The following is a 24242-nucleotide window of genomic DNA, read 5'->3' on the forward strand; positions in this document are numbered from 1 at the left end:
AATCAGCTGTGATTAGCCACTGTTAGCTGTGCTTCCCTTCCACAAAACTGCATGGATTCAGTCCTTTGATTGATGGTGTGAGACCTAAGCCTTTCTTTGATGGTGGTGAGTGGACATCAGGAGACTGATGTCAGATGTTCACATTGTTCTTTCCCTGTTTCCACTGTTGTTCAGTGGATGGCAGTGAGAGAAGGACCATGCAGTGCCCTCTTTGCATGTGGAGCAGAGGACAGCAAGGTTTGTGACGTTTGGCTTCGTGGGAACCTGTTCTAGGACACATCAGCAAGAGCACAGTCTCTTGCACTGGTGGTTTATGCTTACCTGATGAGTTTGAAACCTTGCCCAGGGCTAGTTTGTTTAGCTGGAGATCTGATCATTGAAGTTTCATTTGAGGCTTGTAAAACCTCAGGACTGCAAATCTCCTTCAGAGAGACATTCACAAGGCACCTTTCCTCACGATGTTCACGCAGAGCCTTTGAGTTACTCCTGTTGAGTTCTCCAAGGAAACAGCCTCTACATCCATCCCCACAATCTATAGGGCTCAGAACAAGGATGAACTTCTCCAGTCCCATCACCACAGTGTCTCATGCATCCTGCTCTCTCCAGTGCCCAGAAAGTTTGTTTTTTCACCTGTTTAGTTTTTAAACCTGCCACGAGGATAATATGACATTAGAGTGGAAAAGCTATCGCTGCTGTGCAGGGGAGGAATTGCAGAGCCGTAAACTGCTCCCAAAATAGACCAGATGAGGTGTCAAACCGCCCAACCATCTAAATACTCCACGAGCTGACCTCCCTGCGATATATAATAGGGGCTGGGTAAAATGTTTGGAGGGGAAGGGGGAGGTGAGAGCCTTCTTCTGCCTGAATCTGCATGGATGTTGTCATATGTCCAGAAGTTAGTCAGAAGCCGGTCTGCAGCCAGCTGGGACCTTCAGCTCCTGAATAGAAAAGCTGGGGCAGTAGTTTTCTTCTGTCCCAATGAACTCGAGGAGCTCTTTGCATTCAAAGGTTCAATCTCAAAGCTGCAGCTTCTGAGATTTGTGTTGTCTGAAAAGCAACCTTTGTTTTCTCTTTAGCCGTCGTGCTACTTGTATATATGTGTGTGTGTGTGTGTGTGCGCACAGGGATATCTGCAGGCAGCAAGGGAAGCTGCAGTGTTGGCTACAAGGAGTTTCTTCCCTGGCTGCCAATATCTGTGGTCTGGGCAAGGACAGCTATGTAACTGCAGCATCTGCTGAGAACAGACCGTGCAGTGTTCGGGAGGGACAGCACGATTTATCCCACAGACGGGGGGGAAAGGGAGGAGGGGGGAAAAGGCACAGGCCAAGTCCTGCTGTCTGATGTGTGCTACGGAGCTGTTAAGCCTTTATCTCCCAAATTTAACAAAAGGGGCTGGCTGAGGTGTTAGGGAGACAAATGGGCGATTCATTACAAAGTCAGATGCGTTCCCTGGCAGGGGCGGGTGGGAGAGACTGACACGGACACATGGCTGCTGGCCTGGCCACGTCCCGGGGCTGCTGCGGGGGAGAGGATTGCTGGGGAGGTGGGAGGATGGCTGGGGAGGTGGGAGGATGGCTACTGGGACCACAGAGGTGGGGGTTGCTGAAAGCCAATGCAGCAGCAATAGCTTCTCGGAGGAAGGAGAGGGGTGCTCTGGATGTACGAACCCATCAGCCCGGTGCTGCAGCGTGCTGGCGTGTGGCATGTGCTTGGCACTGCTGGGCTGGGACTTGCTGTCATCCTGAGGGTTGGTTGCTGTCACTTCACTGATCCCTACTTCACTACATCCTCCTGTGAGGGAGTGTCAGAGTGCTGTTGTCTCCCCTCAGGCTCTTCTTCTCCAGGCTCAACACCCCCATTCCCTCAGCCCCTCCCCAGCCCCTTGTGCTCCAGCCCCTTCCCCAGCTCTGTGCCCGGCTCTGGCCACGCTGCAGCCCCTCAGTGTCCCTGTGGCAGGGAGTGAGGGGCCCAGCACTGACACAGCCCTGGAGCTGCAGCCCCTCAGTGTCCCTGTGGCAGTGAGTGAGGGGCCCAGCACTGACACAGCCCTGGAGCTGCAGCCCCTCAGTGTCCCTGTGGCAGTGAGTGAGGGGCCCAGCACTGAGCACAGCCCTGGAGCTGCAGCCCCTCAGTGTCCCTGTGGCAGGGAGTGAGGGGCCCAGCACTGACACAGCCCTGGAGCTGCAGCCCCTCAGTGTCCCTGTGGCAGTGAGTGAGGGGCCCAGCACTGAGCACAGCCCTGGAGCTGCAGCCCCTCAGTGTCCCTGTGGCAGGGAGTGAGGGGCCCAGCACTGACACAGCCCTGGAGCTGCAGCCCCTCAGTGTCCCTGTGGCAGTGAGTGAGGGGCTCAGCACTGACACAGCCCTGGAGCTGCAGCCTCCCCAGCGCCCAGCACAGGGGACAATCCCTGCCCTGCTCCTGCTGCCACCCCACTGCTGGTCCCAGCCAGGCTGCCACTGGCCTTCTTGCCCCCCTGGGCACGCTGCTGCCTCATCTTCAGCCTCTGTCAATCAACACACCCAGGTTCTCTTCCACCAGATGTCTGTCTTGGTGCTGAGAATATAAGTGCCACACAGGATTGAACCAAAGGTTTGTTCAGCCAGGCATGGGCATCTGGGGAAGCCAAGGAGAAGTGGGACAAGTGATGTATCTCCTGGCATGTTCTGCATGCTCTGGGCAGTCACTGGTTTAGAGGCTTCCTGAGCCAGAGGCCACGTTCAAGCCCTCATGTTTCATCACCCACCTGGGTGAACCTCCCTTTCCTGAATTTGTCTAATCCCTTCTGGAATCTATTCATAGCTTGTGGGCTTCACAGCACCCAGGGGTGATGAGCCTTGCAGTTTAACCACGTGCTCTTTGGAGAAAAGGCTCCATTCTCAGAGTGGCTAGCATTTCTTTTTCCTTGTGCTCTGCTGGGCCTGAGTCAAAAGGTTTGATCCATGCACTGCCCTGCGAAGCTCCCAGCCTTGGGCAGATCTGCAGCTCTTGGGGAGGTGTCATGTCAGTAGCTTGAGCTGTAGAGAAGACAGAAGGAGGGATGAGAGGTGTTTCTGGGAGCTGTAACCACCTTTGTCAATGAGTATCCTTACCCAATGAATGATGCTTTCTGATGCCTTCAGAAACCTCCTGGAATAAATACAAAGCATCAGCAGCATCTTTGTTTAGATTTCAAATGCTAAATATCCTTTGTGTGAAGCACCCCTCAGATAAAGACCCTGAAATTGGAACTAAAGCTATTTACTGCAGGGTTATGGCACAGGTGACTTGAGGCTTCATGGTAGGAGCAGATGCAACAGAGTTTGTTTGTGGCTCAGTTCTTTGTTGAAAGAAAATCGTGCCATTGAGCACCTGGCCCGTTGCTTTTGGTCTGCTGGCTTCAAAAAATGATATCAGTCCTTTTTCTGTAATCTTTGTGTGGAGGCTCCTTCCTTGGAGGTCTTCAAGACCTGCTTGGACACATTCCTATGAGACCTGATCTAGGTTGACCTGCTTCTGCAGGGGGGTTGGACCAATGATCTCTAAAGGTCCAATCCAACCCCTTCCATTCTATGAGTCTATGATCTGTTACATCTGGGGTCTTCTTGTCCTCAATCCCACCAAAGACTGTTCAAAAGAAAGGCAGGAGGAGGGATGATTATCTGTATTTTCTGCCACATGATGTAGAAATGTCCCTTTTTTCTGTGCTGTGTGGAACTATTAGACCCAATTCTAGATGGAACCAAACTAACCCCATGTCAGGGATGGAGCTGAGCTGGTTTTTACTGCAGCAGGGATGTGAGATCCTGGGGCAGCAGGATTTGTAGTGGTATAAAAGAAATCAACCCCCCCCCCAAACACCAACCCACCAAAAAACCCCACAATGATCAAACCAACCACTGTACCTTCTGGTAGCTTTGTCTTTTTGCTGCAAGGAGTTACTGTGGAGCACAGATATGTTGTGCCTGAGCACATCTCTCTCACCAATTCATCCTAGCATGGAAAATACTTGGAAAACCTCTTCCCTCCTTCCATACCACGTGGAGCTAAATGGGTTAAAACAAACCTTTTTCTTCTCTGGGCTTATGTTTTCACCCTCTTCCACTGCATTGCACTCCACTGAACTGCTTCCTTGCACCAGAACTCCCAGCTCTACGTTGCCTTGGGACTGGTGGGACTCGTGCCAAAAGAAACGACGTGAAGCTAAAAAGCAATGAAGAAACATAAGCAGTGGGTGAGATAAGGAGCAGTGGTGGGGTGGGGGGGTCTGGTTGGGGGTCCAGGAGGTGTCCAGGCAGAGATTGAGGTGCTGGTGGGGGAGATAAATCCTGGCACAGGCTGCTAAGGGCAAAGCTAATGCCGTCTTAAATGGGGAGTGAAAGCCCCTGTTGCTGCCTGGCCCGTGCATTCCACTGGCACCAAGCTTCACCACCCGGCTTTAAGTTGGGTTGAAAATCCTTTGTAAGTCTTGCTGATTGCTGTTTCATTCTTGAGAGGATGAAGGGGAGAGGAAACAACCTTCCCCTCCTCTTCCCCCTCCTCCACACCCACCCTCCACCCCACCTCCCTTCTCCACCTCCGCTCTATTACAGACAAAATGGGTCGTTCTGATGGAATTAGGTCTCTGGCAAGCTCTTGGGGCTGAGCTACTTGGGACCTCTCAGCCAAGGGCAGTTTAAATAGTCACTGAGTTGTAAAATCTGAGCACTCCCTCCTCAACAACCCAGCAGTGTTTTCTGAAGGTGGGTTGGTGCTGGGAACCGTTCAGCACAAGCCGTGGAGATTGCAAGGGAGTGCTGCAAATGCCTGTAGAGCTGGTCATGGTGTTTGCCCTTTCATTGGAACATGTCCATGCTGGTGATTCTTAACGCTGCAACTGAGATAGTTACCTAAACTGAAACTGTCTTTTGCTGTGATGGGCTGGAAGCTCCCTGAGTAAGGTTTGTTGTAAAGAGAGGGATGGAAGGAGGAGAGGGTAGTTCAGCAGGCTCAGGCATACCACCAAGTGCTGAAAGACCCAAGTTTTGATTCCCTCCTGTGCTCTGGGGTTTCTCTGGGATTGCTGATGCCTTCCTCGCTGGGGGAAGGGAGGCAGAAGGGAAGGCAATGCTTTCTTGCTTCAGTGGAGTGCTATTAGCTGTAATTCCTAACCTGTGTGCAGGTCTTCTCCCATGCATGTGTGGGAAATGCTGCTGCAGCAGCTTGAAGTGTTTGCTTGTGGTGCTTCTGATTGCCACAGGGCAAAAAATAGCTGTTCCTCGTGGCACCTGGATCCCATAGGTCCCAGCAGGAATGCACCAGAACATCTCCACATCTGAGCAGAGTCACGTATTCCCTGCTCGTTCGCTCGAGTATTTTTCCTTTGGTTGCTAATTTCTGCCCTCATATACTGTGTGCCAGACTTGTGTTTTTTTGGTGATCTGTACAGGAGAAGTTGAGGGCATGTTTTGGCAGGAAATGACAAGGAAGCTTATTTATACATGTTGCAACCATCCTATATCTGGGATGCAACCATCAGGCTCGTTCAGAGGAAAGAACCCTTCTGAACTGATGTGGCAACTCCTTTGGAAGGGTGTTGGGGTCCAGCTCTCTTCTCAATGCAGGACAGCAGGCCTGGGGAGATCTCACTTGCTTGGATTGCTGCCTTCAGCAGCCAGAGAGAAGCCCTCTGACTTGTGCTGAACTTTAGCAAAGGCTAAAATGGGGAGCTCAGGCAGAAATTATCTCTCTGGTAATACCTGGCCTGAAAGGAACTTCATGATTTGGGATCAGGGTATGCTGAAGGTATCCAGAAAAGTGCTGGAAAACAAAGAGCAGCAAATTCCTTCTTGGAAGCAGCTGTTAAATTGTCTTTTTGCTGAAAGCTGGAAGTAGCTGCTGGTAACACCCTGGGCAGGGATGTGTAGCAGGATCCTTGTATGCCCATTCCTCCATTGCTTTGCCCAAGATGCTCAGAGGAAACCACTGTATAGCTCTATCCAGGCAGAGGGGTGGCTGAGGACAATTTGACTGAAGCCTCCAGGAATCTGCACCTTTGTCTCTGAAAAAAGGAAAGTCAGAGCACACTTCATCAGGAGTCTGATGGAGACTGGTGCTCTTTCCTGGTGAGTGAGATCTGTTGGAAACACCCTCATGCTGTAGCTTTCCTCTAATTCCCACCACTCAGGAGCAGATCCAAGGACTGGAAGGCATTTCTCTCTGTGAAACACACGCTGTCTGTTGGAACGTGAGTGTAAGGTCTGGCTGCATGCATGCAGGGAGGCTGCAAGGTCCTGTTGCTCCTACCATGTGTTGTTGGAAGCATGAAATGATCTGGTCTTTGAGGTGGGGGCTCGTTTATTGCAGGTAGAAGCTGCAAGTGGGAGTTGGGCACTATTGACCAATGAAAAGCCTGTGTTTGAGGGGTCACTACCTAAAGAAAAGCTCTGGGTATGTGTACCACGCTATTGAGAGGAAGACTGAGGATCAAAGTAGCAATTAGGACGTAACTGTGAGGGGCTGTATTGGTTTCTTGAGTTTCCAGATGCTTGGGGTTTGTTTTCCTTTGTTTAATGGTCTCCAAATGCAAGCCACCATTGTTTGTGGAGAATGACATGGAGAGCAATAAGGAGAGGTCAGCACAAAGCAGAGTTTGTTGGGAATGCCATTGAAGGAAAAGAAGTAGCACATCCGTGAGGGGCAGTGGCCTGGGGATGATGACAAGGGGAGGAAGCCTTGCAAAGTGTCAGGTTAGATGGAGTTTTAGCAAAGCTGCTTTTGATTTCTAGGTAGAGTGTAGGCTGTTTAGCTCTGCCCTGGATGGTCTACATTTGCGCAGGCTTGGAGAAACACTCTTCCTCCTGTCATCCTTTTAAAGCCCCACAATGTCACAGTACTATGCCAGAGGAGATGGGTAGAACAAGCACACTGAGGAAGGGTTGAGCTGGAAGTGAGTAATGCCAGCAGAGCAATCTTCATGAAGGAACTTGGCACTTACTGAGATGGCAGAATATTGTGGAGGCCAAGAAATCCTTGCTGGGGTTTGGAGAATACCTCGTGTTACTTCTTTTTTGTAAGGACTTGGGGGATTTGGGGACTTTTTGCATGTGTGTGTATCCACCCAAGCAGGAAACCTTTGGCATTGTAGATCAGGAAATGGCAAGAGAGCTTTGAAACTAGTGTGTGTGGCCTTGGATTTTGTGGTCTAAGCAAGGCAGCAGTAGACATGAATGCCTGAAGGTGGGGGTGAGCAATCCCATCTTGGGTTCAAAAATGCTTATTTCTGACTTGGAAGGGTAGAAAGAAATAGAGAACTTAATTATTTAGCAGCAAAGAGAAGAGAGCCTTCTGACAACTGTGGAAAGTGAGGTTGGCGAGAGCTCTCCAGTTCTTCCAAAGGAGATTGAGTCAGTGTGAGCACAATGGTGACACCTGTATGTAAAACCAAAGCAACACAGTGCTGAATGAGGTAGCTGATTCTTCAATGGCCAACTCTTGCTCCAGATACCAAGTCTTCCTCACTCCCTGTGCAATTCAGAGTTTGCTTTGACTTTTGGCTCCTTATACTCAAAGAGCAATTAGCCTTTGTGGGATGAGGGGGACCATGGTAAATCAATTTGGGAAGGCTTCTTTGCAGTGTGGGAGTGTGATGGTGGGAGAGAGGGCAACTGAAGGCTGTTGGACTCAAAAAATAATATAGGCCTGGTGTTCAGCATAACTCAGTCTGACTTATTGGGCTGTGGAGTCATTAGTTTGGGTATTGCAGTGAAGAAGGTTACTGTTCATGCTGTCAACTTTTCAGAGACTCTTTTTCATTATTAAAAGAAAATAAAGAGTGGTGGAAGGAAGGAAAAAAGTGTTGGGACAGCAGCAATACTGCAGGAGAAAGTACTGCAAACATTGGAAATAGAATCAATTTGGTCATTGTACAGATGCACCAAAGAGAAATCTCCTGACAGGGAAAGAGGAACACAAGGATAGGAATGCAATATTTCAGCAGGCCTGTCATTCCAGGCGGGTACAGCGAGGCATTTCCTTGCAGGAAAGCAGCTCACCTTGGCTCCTGTCTCTGGCAGCACTTGCAAAGGAAACTCTTGAGCATGTCAGAAATGAGAGTGCACTCACAGGTCTCTGCAGGCGCCTCGCTTGTGTCTCATCCTCCTCAAGCTCATGTGGGGAAGACCCCCAGTTAAGGGACAGTGCAAGGAGTGAGCTGCTGAGGCAATAAAAACTCTTGACTTCTGAGGTGAGCTGAAAGCAGGACCCATAATTATGTCTCTGGAAGGGCAATAATTTCATGGGTGTACAGATTAAACTTGTCTGTCCAGCTGCCAGTGTAATTTGTGCAGTGTCAGGGGATGTCTTTGGGATCTGTCCCAAACCTGGGTGACTGGAATCTGAACTCCAGGAGAGCAAAGCAGTTAGCAACGTTGGACATGAAGTTCACAACCAAGGCAGGCGAATGCCACTGGTGTTGTATGTGCAAACAAGACAGGTCTTGTTGTTTGCACCTGGTGATAATAAACCTTCTGGTGTCCTGCCTTCTAACTTGGAGACAGAGGGAAATGAAAGGGGGAATAGTGCCAATGATGTTGCAAAGGTTCCTCTCAGGCAGGTGAGTGTGGCACTGAGCAACCAGGTCCTTCCTGAGGTCTGGACAGTGCAAGTGTGCCACTCAGAGCTGAACCCAGGTGAGGTGCACAGAAGATTAGGCTGAGGTCAGAAGCAGTCTCTTGACTTTGTAGGTTCACACTGCTCTCATAGAGGCCAGGGTTGATTTCCAGAGAGTTAAAGCTTCCTGGGTTGTGTGCAATGAGCTGTTTGGTCTCTCTTCAGGTTCCTCCTGGACAAACACAGTTTGATCTCGCTCTCAGCCCCTCTTGATACAAAACAATGCAATTGAACAGAGTTCAGTCATAAGTGTGTGGATTGTGTGTGTGTGTATAGAATAAAAAAACCCACACCCTCCCTTCCTGAAAAATGTCCTGGGGAGGAACAGCTTGGTCTTTGTGAGGAGCTGAGAAAGCATCAGTCTGACACCGTTGCCTTACGGGACCTCACTCAGCCTACGTTGCATAAAAGGGCTTTATAGGATTATAAAGGTTCCATGCAGTGGCAGCTCCAAGGCAGCATTTCAGGTGGGGGCACCGGCTCTCTCTGGCTCTGCTTCTACTTATTATTGATGCCATGCTCTGAAAAGTGTCACCTCGTGCCTCTTCTGCCCTGGAATGTGTGCTGCATCAATCCCCCCTTGCTGAAACGGGCACACATCCAGCCCTGGGGAGGGACAACAGATGTGTGCTTGCACGTGAGCTGCTTTTGCCCACGGAGATCTTCACCTGGAAGAACTCCTTTCCCCTTAAACTTACCCTTGTCTTGTTTTGGAGATGCTTTCCTCATTCACTTTTGCTCTGATTCAGAGCAAGCCAGTGAAATGAACCTGTGAGCAACACAGCAGGCAGGGATGGATGGGTCTGCATTCAGAATGGCTTGTGTGTCGCCAGTTTGGACTTTCACGTCCCCCTTTCTCTGGTGGGTGAGGACTGAGCAGAGCTGAGCCAGGAAACAGGAGGTGGGAAAAGGAGGGGCTGTCCCCTCTCTGTAGGACATCATGTTGGCATCTTGTCTTTTGAGCTGTTTCCTTGGGAAGGGGTGAAGTGAGTATCTGCATGCTGGCCCAGCTTTCTCAGCTCCCCGAGGCTGTTACCCACGTCCCAAATGTCAGAGCCACTGAACTCCTACTTTAGCCTTTTGCACAGAGCAATGAAAATGGACGTTGCTGACAGTCAGTCCACTTAATGCTTCAGTTTTCTCTTGTTTCCCAGGACTTTCCATCCCCTACCTGTAACTGGCTGCTGGAGGCCTGTCCTCTGGCACTGTGCAGCACTGAAAATCCTATTTTCTACCTTCTCCCTATCCCTGGCTCTTCATTTTAGGGAGTTTTTAAACGGGGTTTTTACTGGAGATACACACAATTGGGTTGTGCCAGCAGCAAGTTTGGCAAGGCTGATCTATGGGAAACTGTAGTTTGAAGCATCTCAGAGCCAAGCACCTAAGGAGGAGGATGGGGAATGTGTTTAAAGTCACCAATTACTCTGCAGAAGGCAGTGGGATCGATTTCTGGATCCCTCCTCGTTGTGATAGCCATCTGCTACATGATACTGGGAGCTTATGTTTTCTAGAGTGTTTAGATGAACAGTGCCTGCTCAGTTGGAAAGGTAAATTGGGGAGGGGGAGCTGAGGAAAATGCTTTCATGCCTCCCTCTCGTCTTTGCCAGCTGAGGATATCTCTTGTGCCAACCGTGGAAGCTTGCAGGAATGAACCTTCAGAGCACAAGTATGGATGATGAAGGCCAGGAATTCATGTCCTGGAGATTTTGTTACAGGTCTTTACTCCTGTGAAGTTCAGACCAAGCCATCTCTCTCACAAACAAGCCTGCTCAGAGCTCTGCTTAACAAGGCACCAGAACTGGGTGATGTCCTGTGTCTCTGGGGAGCAGTCAAGACCAAATCCACACTCTGTTCCAGTTGAGACAGAACAAAAACACAACGGCTGACATTAGTCAGAGCTTGCTCTTCAGTCTCTTGGTTGTTTTCATCACCTTGGAAGAGCAGAGTTTGACTATTTATTTGGGAAATTTACACAGGGTTCCACTAGTTCTCCACAAATCACTCTGAGCCTTCATTTTTACAATTGCAGGGGTTTTTTCCCCCTGGAAATCTTAATGATCTTGAAGATAGCTGAAGGAGAACATTCAAGACCCTCCTGTACATGTTCAACCTGATCTAGGTTGACCTGCTTCTGCAGAGGGGTTGGACAGCATGATCTCTAAAGGTCCCTTCCAACCCCTACCATTCTATGATTCCCTTTATTTCTTTGTCCTCCTAAAACATCCAAACCCCACCGTCTTTTCCCCCTCCTTTACACATCTGCTGTTAAATCACCTTCTCAAATAATCTATAATGCCTGGATCTGTTACTGGATGTTGGTGGCTGTGGCTCTCAGGTCAGGATTTTGTGTGAGGAGGTTTGGGAGTTTAAAGCATCCTCACTGCTTGGCCTTGGGAACTGTGCTCCTGGCAGGATGCATCCCACTGATTAGAGAGAAATCCTCATTAAGAAAAGAAACAATAAATCACTGTTCCTGCAGGACAGGTGGGGTTTTAAAGGGTTTGCAGGATTTGTCTACATTCAGTGAAGGGGGCTGAGTGAGTGCTTCCCTCCCTGTGCCCATTGCTCCATTGCTGCAGGACCGCTGAGGGAAATCATAGAAACATAGAATGGTGGGGTTTGGGAAGGCCCTGCAGAGCTCATCCAGCCCCAAACACCTGCTAAAGCAGCTTCCCCTGGCTCAGGGGGCACAGGAACATTTTGGAAGCCTCCCGAGAAGGAGCCTCCACAGCCTCCCTGGGCAGCCTGGGCCAGGGCTCCCTTACCTCAGCACCAAAGGAGCTTCTCCTGTGCTAGTGGCACTGCTTGTGTTCCAGCTTCTGTCCATTTTGTCCCTTGTCCTGTCACTGAGCACTGCAGAAAGAAGTGTCACCCCATCCTCCTGACACCCACCCTTTAAGCACTTGTAAGTGTTGATGAGGTCACACCTCAGCCTTCTCTCCTCCAGGCTGAACAGCCCCAGGTCCCACAGCCTTTCCTCATAAGAAAGATGCTCCAGCCCCCTGATCATCTTGGGAGCCCAGCGCTGGCCTCTCTCCAGCAGTTCCCCATCCCTCATGAGCTGAGGAGCCCAGCACTGGACACAGGACTCCAGATGAGACCTCACCAGGGCAGAGCAGAGCGGGAGGAAAACCTCCCTCAACCTGCTGCCCACGCTCTTAGTGGAGATGCCTGAGCCTGTGCAGTGATTGCAGTGTTCCAGCATATGTTCAATCCTGGCTTTAAGCAATTCTTCCTTTTTGGCTGGGGAAACACATCTTAGGTCCTTTGCAAAGCCTGCATAGTGATTCCCATTGACTGCGTGGACTGGCACCTGGCCGGAAAAGGGCAGAGCCAGGAGAGTAGGGTGCAGGCAGCCTGGCCAACCAACAGCTCATGAGCCCAGCAGATGTTCCTGCAGCCTCTCTGTTCCCCGGGGCTGATGCCAGCCCGCTCCTTTTCCAGCAGTCACTTGACACCGGGAACAGTGCTCTGGTTTCTTTTGTTGCACGTTGTATGAGTCAAGGACCTTGTGTGCAGAGAAGGGAGGGGAGAATGCAATGGGACTTGCGTTTCTTCTGGTCTTTTTGGGGTTTTTTTGGTGGTTGTTCATTAGGTTTTAGGCTGATTTTGCCTTGTAAAAGCTTTTGGCAGTGTTGCCTGGAAAGTGTGTTCTGCACTCAAGCCTCAGGCTGTGGCTGGCTGAGGTTTGTGTCAGGATCCCTTCTGCTGAAGGGCAGAGTGGCTGTACGTACTTTCTTGGTGTGTCTCTCGGGGTCTGGTGGGACAAATCATCCTCTGTCCCTTCCCATGGTGGTTCTGGCTCTGCATGATGTGCTAAAATGATATATTTCTTTGTTTATGTGTGTGAGTGACTGTGGTGCTCTTGTATTTATCCTAATTTCCCAAGCTCATACAGTTGGGTACCTTCAATTATTTCTTCCCCATTTCAGTTTTCAACACAGTCCTGTGGTGGAGATTGCCAAGGTCTTGTGTCTAAAGCAGCTTTGTGACAACTAGCAGAGAGCATAAATCCATATTGCTTCTCACCCTTCTACTCTTGCTCCCACACACTGCAAGGAGCCTCTCTGTAAAATAACTCCTGGCACAGAGGTCGGTAAATACTGTGTCCAGTTCTGGGCCCCTGACTACCAGAAGGACATTGAGGTGCTGGAGCTTGTCCAGAGATGGCAACAAAGCTGGAGAAGGGTCTGGAGAACAGGGGTTATGTGGAGTGGCTGAGGGAGCTGGGGATGTTTAGCCTAGAGAAGAGGAGACCTGAGCACTCTCTACAGTGACCTCAAGGGGAACTGTAGTGAGGTGAGGGTTGATGTCTAGTAACCAATGACAGGACACAAAGAAAAGGGTTCAAGTTGTACCAGGGGACGTTTAGGTTGGACATTAGGAAGACTAGGTGATCTCTAAAGGTCCCTTCCAACCCTACCATTCTATGGTTCTATGAGCTTCTTCACTGAGAGGGTTGTTAAGCATTGGAACGGGCTGCCCAGGGAGGTGGTGGAGTCAGCATCCCTGGAGATGTTCAAAAGACACAGAGGTGAGATGCTGAGGGATGTGGTTTAGTTTAGTGATGGGCTCAGCAGTGTGAGGTGAGTGGTTGGACTTGATCTTTTCCGTCCATAATGACCCTGTGAAATCCCACATGGCTGCTCACCCCACCGCGACCCCTATTTCCCCCATGGACCGATTTCTCTCTCCTCACCACCGTACCCATCCTTTCCTCTGCAGGCTGACGGGGAATGAACCCCTGACCATCCTCCCTCTGACCTCAGAAATGGAGGAAGCTGCCGTCAAAGCCCACTACAAAGTCTGTGACCGCCTGAAGCTGGAGAAGAAGCAGCGCAGGATGTGCCGGCGGGACCCCGGCGTGGCTGAGACCCTGATGGAAGCCATCAGCATGAGTGCACTGGAGTGCCAGTACCAGTTTCGCTTCGAGCGCTGGAACTGCACCCTCGAGGGTCGCTACAGGGCCAGCTTGCTCAAGAGAGGTGAGCAGGGTGGGGGTCTCTGCCTGGAGGGTGCTGGCACCCCCTGCGCCCGTTGGTCTTTTGCAGAGTGGGCATCCCGGTGCATCTTTTGCCCAGTTGGGGAGGTCCCCACTTCCCCAGAGATCCAAACAGAGCTTGGTAGGTGTTAAACACTCCAGCCAGGCTCAGCTCATGCACATCAGGCAAAGGATGTGCTGTGTACGGTGGTAATTGATGTGCTTGTACTAGTGAAGCAGCTCCTATCTGCTTCCCCTTGCTGGCTGTGGCTCCTGGACGTCCCAGGGACGTGGGTTAGTGGTGGGCTTGGCAGTGGGAGGTTGACAGTTGGACTCGATGATCTTAAAGGTCTCTTCCAGCCAAAATGAAACCTCCTTGGAGGCTGGAGATGCTGGTGCATGTGTCTGCAGGCAGTACCTATGGCTTCCCCTCTCCTCTGCTGGAAGCTGAGCTGTTGCTGAAGAGGAAGGTGCTGAAGTTCCCAAAGCTGTCTCCTCTTTTTATTACTTTGTGGGTTTTTTTTCCTATTTATGTCAACCTGTCAGGAAAAAAAACACTGAGAAAGTGCCTTGTTAGAGGAAATGAAGCAAAAGGGACTGTTCAGTGCTGCCCTGTTAGTGAGGGCAAGAGGAACCCTATCACAGTGCAGGGCAAAACGTGCAGATGTTTGTGTCCCGGTCTTGCTCTGCTTGGGGAAACGCTCCTTTGGATGTGAGCAGTGGGTAATTCCCACACCCCTTCCCAGCAGCTCAAGTGGAGATGACCTGAAGCTGAGAAGAGAGCACTGGAGGAGCAGGTGGTATTTCTTCCTTTATGCTCCTCCTAGCTAGACTCTTAGCAGCAGTCTAGAAATAAGAACTGGATTTTACCAACAGTGCAGCCAGGACCATTTTACAGATAGCTTGCCTCAGTGACTTCCAGCAAACCCCACGCTCAGCAGTGGAACCTGGACCTAGAAACTCAGGGTCTGACACGCTCAAAGATAAGTGCAGAGGTTTGCAAGTTGCCCTTGCTGGCTGATTAGCAAGGAGGGGTAATTCAGAAGCACTAGAGCTTAACTAGTGCACTGTCACTGTGGTGGAAACAAGGAAGGTTCTTATGAAATTCAAGAGGTCTAGCCAGGGCTGCAAGACATTTAAAAATATCCTTGCGTGCCAGAGGAGTCCCTGGGTTGCTGGTGCCTTGGGAAAGCCAAGCACTTTCTCTTGCTGACACCTGGAGGCCACAGCTTGTTCCTTCAGATGTGCCTGTCCCCATGGGCAGCCCTCAGCAAGGGGCATTTCACAGCAGCCTGAAGCTGAGCTGCCTTAAAACACCATGGAGAACTGCCCCACGCCCGCCCCCGCCGTGTCAAGACCCATTGTGATAAATGGTAGCTCTGAGGGTTGCAAGGCTCTGCCTGCTGTCTCATTCTTCCATGTTTTATGCCCCTGCAACATCTCTGCCCTCCACCGCTGCTGTAAATCCTTCAGATGTTGTCCTGCAGCATAACAACGCTGCCCTGTAAATCTTTCTCCTCCTCTCCGGGAGCTGCTGGTTCCTGGTTCAGCATTGCAGCAAGTGATACCCCAGGGCAAAGAGGCACATGTATCACCCACTGAGACACAACTGTTCAAAGGCATCAGTGTGGGCTCGCTTCCTCCCCTCCAGGACCACAGCAGCTTTTCAAGCAGGGGAGTGGGGAAGAGACTCACTCCCCTCGCTTCCCATTTCGTTTAAGGAACGTTTCTCCCTCTATCTTTCCACTTGTTCCCCAGAACAACCTGGCTGCTGGTTTGCAACTTGGGCTGATTTGCAGCCTGTGTCTTAAAATAACGGGGGATTGTTTAAGGGACTCGTTATCCTCTCTGGATCCTCACGAGCAATTTTGGAAATGGCTGAAACTGGATAGCTGCGGACGGCAGGCTGTCGATGCACCGGAGGGGTTAGAATGCCTGCATTGATTTAAAGCTCATTATCTTGTTACAAAATATCTTGGTGCAATCAAATAGTGCGTGGCAGAGATGGTTTTAAACCTGGCCAGAGCCAAATGTCACATGGACTGGGTTGGAAGCCGCCTGAGCTGCCTGTGGGAGAGATGATACCCGTGCTGATGGGCACCGGGAGACTGTGGAGCTTTTGGGGATGGGGAATGAGGAGGAATAGAGCTGAAGCTGATGGGGAGATTGACAGAGAGTGGAGGGAGGATTTGGCAAACGAAGTGTTCTTTCTCCCTGGCTTGCTGTCAAAGCCTTGTGGTTGCACAGCACTGGCTCCCTTCTGGGACTTCACGACTGCTCAGTGCTCCAGACCAGGAGCACTTCAAGCAGGTTGTAGATCTGAGCTGTCTCCTAGACCAGACCACATCAGGCTCTTTGCTGCTAGATGCGGTGCCTCAGAGTCTCAGAGGAGGGTTTACACACCCTCATCCATCGAGGACTTTCTGCAAGAGACAAATTGTACGGTCTTACATCAAATTATATCTCCATCAGGAAGCACAGGGACTTGGAGCATCTGTCTGTAGCAGAAGCATCCCTCTCATAGGTGTTTGGGCAGTTTGACCTGGGGAGGAACCTAGAAAAACCTGAACTAGCCTAGAGAAAATGAAAGCTGCTTACAAGGCATTTTCTACCCAGAGGGGTTCAGTGGTCTGCACACCCATAAGTTCTGGCTGTGGGAATTAGGTAAAGAATTCTCTTACCACTCCCAGTGAAAGAGTTTGCAATGCTGGAGGTGTTTCTGGACTAACAGAGGATATGGTCTAACATCAAGGAGACCAAATTTGGTTTCTCAACCTTGACCACTCTTTGTGCTGTCCTCAGTGAGTGCAGAGTTGAGCCCTTTTTTATTTCACCCTTCCTTCCAGTAAAGGAAAAGTTCCTGCTCTTCTTTTCCAGGTGAGCAGCAGATCAGTTGGACAATTCCTACCACAACCTGGTTTGAGTCAGCCCCCTTGAGAGGACCAAACCTCAATCTCCTGGACTGGATTGTCATTGTTTTTCTGCTGAAGTCCAGCATCCTGCAGCTGGGAGTGCTTTGGGGAAGGCAGGCTCTGAGGATGGGCCAGGGCTCGCTTGGGCTACCATGAGCCTCCCAAGGAACAGTTCCAAAAATGACCTGGCAGTGTCTCTGCATGTCCTTGCTTGACACACCAGCTTACAGATATATCCACTACTGTCACCATCCACTTGAGTTATTTTTGAGTGGGGGATTTCTTGAGTCTGGTCCAAAGCTGTTCTGGAATTGCATCCCAAATATGCAGTCGTTTACAGCTTCCATAGCCAGAGAATGAGGGGCTATAAATACAGCCATGTTTGCTTTTTGTTTCTGACTTGTATCATTTGGATTAAAATCGTGGGTCTCTCTGGGCCTCAGTTTACCTCTTGGGGTAACAGATGCTGTCACATCCCTGTAGGTGAGGATGGAGGTGTAAAAAAGGGTTGTGTGTGGAAGGTTTGAAGCACGAGCTGTGTTTTGAGGCGTTTGAGTGAGATGCTGTAGGTGATGGGCTGGCTGCTGTGTGCTTCCCAGTGCTCAGGTGCCTCCTGTTAACAGTCCTGTTGGACTGGAGTACGACCCAGTGATTTACTCTCTTTTAGGGGGAGAGGGAAGAACAAGGGGCACTCATGGTTTTTACACCAATCATCAAACTGGAAGTCTGTGCTGGGTTCCTGCTGTTTGGTGTCTTCTTGGTAGCAGTGTTTCTGTACTATGGTAACGGTTCCTTCATGGCCTGTCCAGCCCTTGCTCACCTCTGTGTTTGTGAGCAGAGGCTGCCTTCAGAGTGACAGACACAGAGATGGCCAGATTTTATTTGCATTCTTTGAATCATGGAATGGTTTTGGCTGGAAGAGCCCTTTAAGCTCATGGAGCCTCTGTCCCAGCCCTATCAACCACCAGCCCAGTGCAACACCCACCCTGCTCTGAAACCCCTCCAGGGACAGTGACTCCAGCAGCTCCCTGGGCAGCTGTTCCAATGCCTGACAGCCCTGGCAGCAAAGAAATTCCTCCTCACATCCAGCCTGAACATCCCTGGCACAACTTGATGCTGTTTCCTCCTGTTCTGCTGCTTGTCACCAGGGAGAACAGACCCACTCCCACCTCACTACAGCTTCCCTTCAGGTAGTTGTAGAGAGCAAGAAGGTCTCCCCTGAGCCTTCTTTTCTCCAGGCTCAACAGCCCCAGATCCCTCAGCCCTTCCTCCTTTGAGTGCTGGCTCGACCCATCATTCCTTGGTCTCCCCTGCACCCTCCCCACCGTCAGTGCTGCGCATGGAGCTTTTGACGTTGCTCAAACTCTTCCCACGGTGGGTTTTGCCTGAATTCCTTCAAGCCTGTCGCTCCTGTCTTGCAGGTTTTAAGGAGACAGCGTTTTTGTACGCGATATCCTCGGCGGGGCTGACACACGCCATGGCCAAGGCGTGCAGCGCGGGCCGGATGGAGCGTTGCACCTGCGACGAGGCCCCCGACCTGGAGAACCGTGAGGCTTGGCAGTGGGGTGGCTGTGGGGACAACCTCAAGTACAGCAACAAGTTTGTCAAGGAGTTCCTGGGGAGGAAACCCAACAAGGACCTACGAGCCAGAGTAGACTTCCATAACAACCTCGTGGGCATGAAGGTACAGAGGGAAGACTTCTTGGGGTTGGTGGGTGGGAGTTTCGTGCTGTGGGGAGGGTTTGTGGGGGCAATAAGGTGCTGTTGCACTAGGAGCGTTGGATGGAAAATGCACAGAGTGATTCTTCTGCTGGAAGGGTGAAGTCTCAGTTATAGGATCATACCCTGATTTTGTCGCTGTGCTTCAAGAGTTGTGCAAAACTATTGGAGGGAGAACGGAGGGGAAAGAAACAGGGCTGACCAGGTCCAGAAGGCATGAGGTGGGGACAAAGATTGCTGGCTTTCCACAGGGAGGAGAGGGTCTTGCACTATAAAGAGCTGGGAAGACAGGCTCTTCAGGCTTACCTGAGGTAAGACAAGGAGGAAGGGATTCCTGCTGCCCCAACACAGGTTGAGGAATGCTTTTGTTGCAGCAGTTCAGTGGAGTAGGGACAGTAGCATCTCCATAGCTGGGCTTCTTTAAAACTGTCTGGACAAACAGCTGGTGAAGAACCAGGGAGTAGATGTTACTGTCTGACTGATCTCTGTCCTAAAAGTCCCTTTAACCTCGTTTCCTGACAGAAGCCTTCCATATCACCCAGAGCTGATGGATCCAGAGCTGACAGTGCTTGGGTGTATAGTCCTTATTTGTTTCTCGTGTTTTTCCCCATCCTTATCCTCTCTGCTGAAGGACTTTTTGCTCTATTCCTCACATCCTTCTCACAAGGCTTTGCCCTCCTGCCTGGGGGCCTCCCTGCAGGACTGATGTAAAGGACAAAGTGTCTGCAATTGCTGGGTCATCTCAGCAAGGGAGGGTAACGGAAGGGGCTTTCCACCTTCTGCCATAATCTGCTTGGCTGTACCTAGCCTAGAGTTGCTCAAACATGAAAATCCCTCAGATTGGCCAGCACAGGTGCTTAGGATCAGTGTTTCATTGCACCAACCTCGAAGGGGGACATACTGTAAGGCTATAAATAGCCTTTGAGCCTTGTTATTGTCCGTGTGATTGGATGGAGGGTTGAGGCTGGGATGGGGGGACCTGAGTCTCCAGTTTCCCAGGCAAATGCAGCCCAGCCAGTTGTGCATTCTAGGAATCACCACCCCAGCTCAGTTGTTCCTGTGTGTATGCATAAAATGTCATTCCCCATGACAGAGTCAGGGCATTGGAGAATGCCACCAGTGCTGGCCAGCAAAAAAGTCTCCCCCACTCCCCACCACCAGATGCTCCTAAACAGCACTGAGATCAGGATTAGAAATATCCTGGGTTTAGTTGGTGTCTGGCTTTGAGAGCTTTTCTGCCTCTGTGTTAAAAGGCTCAGTGCCTCTGAACTCCCGTTGCAGCTCTTTGGCGCGTGAAACAGGCTTTGCAGGGTGATGAAACTTGTTTAAATCCTCATGGCTGGTTCTTCCCAAGGGCCTGTCACAACTCTCTGGAGCTATGAAGCAGGTGGGACTGAAAATGGAGAGAGAAAGTGGTCCATGGAGACTGTGATTTCCTGCTGGAGATCGCTATGAGATGTCTCAGCTCTCCTTCCTTTCCAGAGTCATAGAAAACAGTCTTGTCAAAACTTACAAGGCTGAGGCTTTAGGTGCCATTGACATATTCTTCTAACTACATGACTATCTTCCAACAGTGGTGTGGCTAAAAGGGTTGCCCAAGGGATTGAACCTACCTCCCAGTGCTCTCCACCCCAGTAGCTGCAGTCAGGATGCCCATGTGGCTGATAGGTCTTGTATCTTGCCTTTAGGTTAGGTGTCCTTCTTCATCTCTGCTCTATACTGTCTCTGTGACTTTGAGCTAAATGAACTCCGAGGATGAGAAGGAGGGATTTCCCTTTTCTTCCTGCCCTTTCTTGTCCTGATCTCATTGTGAGTTAGTTCTCAGGGGAAGGGGAGATGTCACGGACTCTCCTTTGCCTCCACTTTGCTTGGCACAGCCAGGCTCTGGTCATCAGCAGCCCTTTCTAAGCAGCAGTAGTGTAATATCTGCAGCTAAACAGCTGAGTAACAGTTGTGACGGTTGCCCAGACAGAACCCTCATGGCAATCCAAGTCCAAGACCTTTGCTGCAGGTCAGTGATCCAGTGTTCCTATTTTTGTCCACCCACGCCGTGTCTGTCGAGTCGGTATTGCTGTCTGACAGCTTTCCTTGCCTATTTGCAGCATCAGTTGAAATGGTCTCTTGGTTTATGCTCCTGGAATAATTGTGCCCTAGTCTGAAGGAAAAGTCAGACAAGCAGCCCACGGGATTCACAACAATGCCACAAAGGCAGGCAGGGAGCAAGGGAAGTGCACGCTGAGAGGAAGCTTTTAGGAGGATGCTGGTTCAAGATTGGGAGAACAGACATCCATATAGTCAAGGTATTTGGTCCTAAAGCACTGGCACAATGTGATGTCATGAAGATGATGACCAGAGATGTTCAAGTCAGAGATGGCTTGAGTATCAAGGTCTTGTTTCGATATTTTGGAATCTGAAGCTGTTTTAAAGCCTGAGCATTGACCTTCTTTGTGTGACTGATGGGTTGTCTCTGGCACCGCACACACTTGACCCTGATGTTAACCTACACCCAGTCTGCCCCTTTCCTCCTGGTCCCCCTGCAAGCACAGTATTGGTGGAGGGGGATGTTTCCCTTGATGTTTTCCTTGGTGAAAGTGGGTTAAACATAAAATTTGGCTTGTTTCCTCTACCTTCTCCAAAGCAGCTGCCCATCAACTAACTGCTGTTGTGTGGACTTCCCAACCACTGAGAAATGGGATGCCAACCTAGTATCTGTGACAGTCTGAACTAACCTGGTTTGGTTACTTAATCACAGAATCTTAAGGGTTGGAAGGGACCTGGAAAGCTCATCCAGTGCAACCCCCCTGCCAGAGCAGCACCACCTAGAGCAGGGCACACAGGGACTCATCCAGCTGGGTCTGGGATGTCTCCAGAGAAGGAGCCTCCACAGCCCATCTGGGCAGCCCCTGCCAGGGCTCCCTCACCTCAACAGGGAAGAAGCTTTTCCTTGTGTTTCTTTGGAAGCTCTTCTGTTCCAGCTTGTCCCCATTGCCCCTTGTCCTATTGTTGGACATAATGGAGAACAGCCTGGCTCCATCCTCCTGACACAATAACTCATATGTATTTGATTTGATGTGAAGCAAAGTCAATACAGAGGTCCAGATAGCCTTAGTTTGTGCCATTTGGGAACTGAACCATTTTGAACTGGATTGCTCATAAAACTAAGATGCTCTTATGTCTTCTAATGTGTTAAAATGCTCCTGTGGGTTCCAAAAAAAGTGCTGGCCATTTCAAGCAGCAGCTACAATGCAAACTGAATACCTTCCCCAAGGTCATACAGCAAGCTGGTGATGGAGCAGGAGGCTGGAGCCAGCCCTCCTGAATTCCTGCTCAGCACCCACTGTGGTTTTCGCCCCTAACCAACAAGCAGATTCTATGTCTGTTAGCGAAGCCATACATGCACGACCCAAAACCTTTGCTGCACCACAGGCTGCTTTTTGGACTGGGCTGAGAATGGACAAAAGATACTTTCTTTTCCGTACTTTGTTTTGCCACAGGAGCTTGCTGCAGTGCCAGCCTATCTTGGTTTACTTACAGTCTACGTATGGATGTGCCATGTGGAGAACTGCTATAAAAGACACAGCACAAGCTTGGTGGTCTCTCCCTGATTCTTAACGACACATAATCCTTCCTGTCTCGTTACTCCCAACCATGACAGAATGTATAAACAGTCCCTTGAGGCCCAGCAAAAGAAGGACCTTTGCTTAATTGACTGGTTTGGCAGCCACTAGGCTGTATCCCTCTGGTCAACACGGCAGTTTCTCCATGGTGTCACAGGAGCAAGCAATCTGCGTGGCTCAGCGAGGGTGACATTATCCCATCCCGCCTAGTTTTAATGTCTCTTGGTAGACTTTCTCATTTAATTATGATTTTACTTCTGGGTTGTGTGGTGGTTTTTTTTTTTACAACCTTGATGGGCTGACTGTAATTTTGCTGCCACCAATGAAATAAGCCCTGAACATGTTGTGCCTGTGATGGCTCACAAAGTTATATGATATGACCTCAATCGTTAATGAAAGGGTGAGCTTGTCTGGTGTGAGGATGGGGTAATTAGACCAGGACTTCTCCAGCCTTCTCTTTATTGAAAAGTAGGAGCTCTGAATAGACCACTTATTAAAAAAGCAATTTCCCTTCCTTTGCCAAATCTACTCTTACTCATTCAGCTATTCTTTTAGAGAGGGGTCTTGGGTGGAGAGGGTGTGTGTTGGGGGTGGGGGGAGATGTGTGTTTGTGTCAAGGGGATGGGGGCGGTGGTGGTGGTGAGAGAAGTCAACTGTATTAAAGCTCTGTTGCCAGCAATGAAGTTTCCTGGTTATATTAAATGAAGCACAGGCAGCCTTGCTAAAGCTCCCTCTTCTCTGTTTCCTCCCCCCTTTTTTCCCCCCTGAACACACAAGTGCAGCCCTCTTTTGTAACCCATTAATGAAAAGTCGGAATATTAGAGCACTCAATTAGTTCCACTGGGCTTGAGTAAGTGATGTTTTAATTAAATTTGCCCAGTTTCTCAGCAAAGTATCATTAAACATGACTTTCCAACTCCCTCTCTGGAGCGTTGCTAAGTTTCTTAATCCCAGGAGTGCTGACCTCTTCCAGAGGTATGTCTGGTCAAGCATGTCTTACAGATCCAAGGGGCACTATTAAAGGGGGCTGCTCCTACCCAAGAAGATGAAAAAAACCCAGTCATGCTCTCATTCCCTTTTCCCTTTATCCTTCCAGAAGGACAGACACAAGCTTTTACCTTCAGGACTTTGAAGTCAGGGGTATAACCACAGTCTTCATGAGCGTTTAGTGCAAAACTATTGGAGAGCAGATATGGAGAACAAGAACATTTTCTCCCCTGAAAGGCCTCTCTTTAGGCATTATAACTGGTTGCCTTCAGGAGGCTTAGCAGTTTTGGCACAACATTAACCCATAAGTTTTGGTCTGTGCAGGCTGTGTGCATGTTCCTGAAGAATCCTTGTCACCCTTGTTGCTGCAGGGTTCAAATGCAGAGACACCTTATGCCTGCATCTCTGAAACCACGTGGGATGCTCTGGAGAGGATGGTGGGAGGGTTGTGGACTTTTCCTTGCTGTTGACTTGCTTGCTTTGGAAGCCCATGCAAGGAGTGGCTTTTCCCCTTAGGTGCTGCTGACAGGGATCTATCTCAAGGCTTGAGCGTGCCTCCTGTGCTGTGGCTCTCCATGTCAGGTAGATGCTTGCCCAGCTATCATCTGTCTGAGGAACTCTGGGAGCTATCACATAACATGTTACCAGAGCATACCACCCCTCTCCGTTTTACAGTGAGGAAACTGAGACCCAGCAAGATTAAGTGACTTTACTAAAGGTCACACACAGGCGTAGCAAAGCAGAGACTTGCCCCCTGGTCTCCCTTTGCAGAGACAGTGTTTACAAGCACTGCCCATCCTGTCTGGGACAATTCCTCCCATCAAACGTGATTCCAGTCCAACTCCAGGGTTTGTCAAACTTAAATGCCAAACCCCTCTGTTTTTCTACACTCTCAAAACCAGTAATAATTGCTCTTTTGGAGACAAGTCCATATGAGCTTCCTAATGCAGTTGGGGAGGGAAAAAAGAGCGCTAATGCATCCTTTAAGCAGTTTCTTTAGGAGTGTGTTTGGAGCAAGAAATCTAGCATCACACTTCTACCAAAGTACAAGTCAACTCTAGCAAACAGCCTCGCTGAGACTATCTGTTTCCACGCAGACATGAACTTGCAGGCTCACCACTAGTGTTGGTCACTCCAGGTTATGATGGGTAGGAATTGCATAAGCATGCTCCCTGGATTTCCTCCCCACCTTTCAGGCTGAGATTGGCTCAGCCCAAAGTCTTTCTAAGACCTGGAAATGATCACTGTGGAAAAAATTGCTTGCTGTGTCCCATGATTACAGTTAGTTGTTTGTGTGGAGCTTTCTTTGCATGTGGAGCACACGAGGAATATTGGAAGTGGAGGGGAGGGGAACACTTCTGAGGCTCTCAGTTTAAAGTAGGGTTATGTTATTCTGTTTT

At 49.9% G+C, this 24242-nt stretch overlaps 1 protein-coding gene across 1 annotated transcript in view; it reads left to right on the top strand.

The window, feature by feature from the left end:
* Positions 1–24242, top strand: part of WNT9A (Wnt family member 9A) — a 54134-nt gene that overhangs the window by 24279 nt on the left and 5613 nt on the right. The window contains exons 2-3 of the mRNA XM_061997171.1: positions 13352–13611; positions 17941–18203. Of these exons, the coding sequence (XP_061853155.1) occupies positions 13352–13611; positions 17941–18203 (523 nt within the window). The remainder of the gene's footprint in view (positions 1–13351; positions 13612–17940; positions 18204–24242) is intronic.

Source organism: Colius striatus, chromosome 5, assembly GCF_028858725.1.
Source record: "Colius striatus isolate bColStr4 chromosome 5, bColStr4.1.hap1, whole genome shotgun sequence".
Taxonomy (NCBI): Eukaryota; Metazoa; Chordata; class Aves; order Coliiformes; family Coliidae; genus Colius; species Colius striatus.